The sequence below is a fragment of the Lotus japonicus genome, chromosome 6 (genome assembly GCF_012489685.1).
Source record: "Lotus japonicus ecotype B-129 chromosome 6, LjGifu_v1.2".
Taxonomy (NCBI): Eukaryota; Viridiplantae; Streptophyta; class Magnoliopsida; order Fabales; family Fabaceae; genus Lotus; species Lotus japonicus.
Genome location: NC_080046.1, coordinates 53,859,239 through 53,861,904, shown reverse-complemented (window position 1 = coordinate 53,861,904; position 2,666 = coordinate 53,859,239). Strand labels below are relative to the sequence as shown.

At 42.2% G+C, this 2,666-nt stretch overlaps 1 protein-coding gene across 1 annotated transcript; it reads left to right on the top strand.

Moving 5' to 3' along the window:
• Positions 1-272: 272 nt before the first annotated feature.
• LOC130722995 (glycylpeptide N-tetradecanoyltransferase 1-like) lies at positions 273-2,154 on the top strand. Its single transcript, XM_057573903.1, has 2 exons — positions 273-432; positions 614-2,154. Exon 2 carries the CDS (start codon positions 647-649, stop codon positions 1,970-1,972), a length of 1,326 nt encoding a protein of 441 aa, XP_057429886.1. The 5' UTR covers positions 273-432; positions 614-646; the 3' UTR covers positions 1,973-2,154.
• The last annotated feature ends 512 nt before the right edge of the window (positions 2,155-2,666 follow it).

Below are 2,666 nucleotides of genomic sequence, written 5' to 3'. Positions count from 1 at the left end.
GGAGAGGAGCAACTCGATCAACCTAGGGGTTAATCAGCTACGATGCCTTCCGAAACAACAGTCCCTTACTTTGGTCCACAATAATTGTGGAGCTTGAGCTAAGGGGATATTGCGATCAACCTGAGGGTGATTCGTCTGAGTGCCTCCCGAAACATAAATAAATAAATAAATAAATAAATAAATAAGAGCAAGAAATGATAAAACAAGAGATAAACATAAAAATGATTTTTAAAAATGAAAAAAATGTAAAAAAAATCAATACCATCTCCAGGAAGAAAGTACAAAATGTACACTCTCTCATGATCCCTTCCCTTCCCCATTCACGCTAAGCCGCTTTCGGCTTTTCCGTCAGATAGATAGATAGATACTATCGCCAAGTAAACCCCAATTTCCAATTCTTCATCTCTCTCATCCAAATCTTCCCCCAAAACTGTAAGTTATTCACAATCTCAATCTCATTTTTCTCTTTTCGCATGCAATTCATTCATCACAATTTCAATTTTGTTTATCAATTCGGCATTGTCATTGTTTCATCATCATCATCAATAATCCAATCAATGTTGTCACGCTTCTCTGTTTTCAATTGAATTTGTTTTGCCTGTTTTCACTCCAGAGTTGGGATTTCTGAATTTCTGTGATCATTGCTATGGGTGATAACAATTCTCCATCTGGGTCACCAAAACAAGATGCAAAACCAGATCTTGTTGTTGACGGAGGAGACTCCGCAATTCCCAAAGGTGACACTGACACCACCTCGCTGGAAACCATGGTTCGGAGTTTCCAAGATTCCATGTCTGTAGGGAAGACACACAAATTCTGGGAAACCCAGCCTGTCGGCCAATACAAGGATCTCGGCGACACCACGCTACCGGAAGGCCCAATTGAGCCGCCGACACCGCTATCTGAGGTGAAGCAGGAGCCCTACAACCTTCCCAGTGCTTATGAGTGGACCACTTGTGACATGGAATCTGAGGAGACCTGTGATGAGGTTTATCTCCTGCTGAAGAACAATTATGTTGAGGATGATGAGAACATGTTCAGGTTCAATTACTCCAAGGAGTTTCTGAGATGGGCCTTGTGCACTCCTGATTATTATAAATCTTGGCACATTGGGGTTCGTGCGAAATCTTCGAAGAAATTGGTGGCTTTCATCAGTGGTGTCCCTGCGAGGATTAGGGTGAGGGATAATGTTGTGAAGATGGCGGAGATCAATTTCCTGTGTGTGCATAAGAAGCTTAGGTCGAAGAGGCTTGCCCCGGTTATGATCAAGGAGGTTACTAGGAGGGTTCATTTGGAGAATATCTGGCAAGCTTCTTACACTGCTGGGGTTGTGCTTCCGACTCCGATCACGACTTGTCAGTATTGGCACAGGTCGTTGAACCCGAAGAAGCTTATTGATGTTGGATTCTCGAGGCTTGGTGCGAGGATGACGATGAGCCGTACTATCAAGCTTTACAAGCTGCCTGAATCAACTGTCACTCCTGGATTCAGGAAAATGGAGACGCGGGATGTTCCTGCCGTTACGCGGCTGCTGAGGAACTACTTGAGTCAGTTTGTTGTTGCTCCGGAGTTTGATCAGAGTGATGTTGAGCACTGGCTTCTTCCCAATGAGAATGTGGTGGATAGCTACTTGGTTGAGAGCCCTGACAGCCATGAGATTACGGATTTCTGCAGCTTCTACACTCTTCCTTCTTCCATCCTTGGGAATCAGAGTTACTCCACTTTGAAAGCTGCTTATTCTTATTATAATGTGTCTACTAAGACTCCGCTGCCTCAGCTGATGAATGATGCGCTGATTGTGGCGAAGCAGAAGGATTTTGATGTTTTCAATGCCTTGGATGTGATGCATAATGAGAGTTTCCTCAGAGAGCTCAAGTTTGGACCTGGAGATGGACAGCTTCACTACTACTTGTACAATTACCGGATTCGGAGTGCCTTGAAACCATCTGAACTTGGGCTTGTGCTCTTGTAGTTTGGTATTTTTCAGTTTTGGTTCTGCCATGTACTTGGTAGAACCGTACATTAGTTTTGTTTTGCTAGCTTATTGTTTCAACATCATTTCTTGTTCCTTTAAATACTGGCAATTAACATTATTGAGTTTACAGGGTATCTCATTGCCCCTCTTATGGGGAGACTTTCTGGTTTCTGCTAAAATGCTGCTTCGGTTTTCTTTTTGCTTAATTTTCTTCTGAGTTTCTCTATACATGATCGCATGTCTTTTTTTTTGTAAACAAATATTTATGGTGAGAGGATGTTGCCCCAATCCAAGGCAGAGAAAACTGTCGGACTCAAAGAGCACCAACCTCTTGGGATTAATTCCATGTCTAATATTAAGTTCTAAGAACTTGTACAAAATTCTTAAAAAATTAATTCTGTTTTTGTTGCTTGGCCGCGGCCGCGAATAGGCTATGTTTGAATATCCACTAGCACTTGTATAAATAGACATTTGCATGCACTTCATGAAAATGTCTCTTATTTGCACTATTCTTCATGATGCACATAACTATTGAGGAGTAACATTTGTATCTTCCAAAAAAAGCTGGTCCCTGTTTTGTGTTCACGTGTTGGAGTTGGGGGAGGGATACGAGTGCTATTTTGTTTTTTCAGATTGCAGCATTGAACCTTATTCTCCCATTTCTCTGCCACATGAGCTGGTTCCTGTTTAG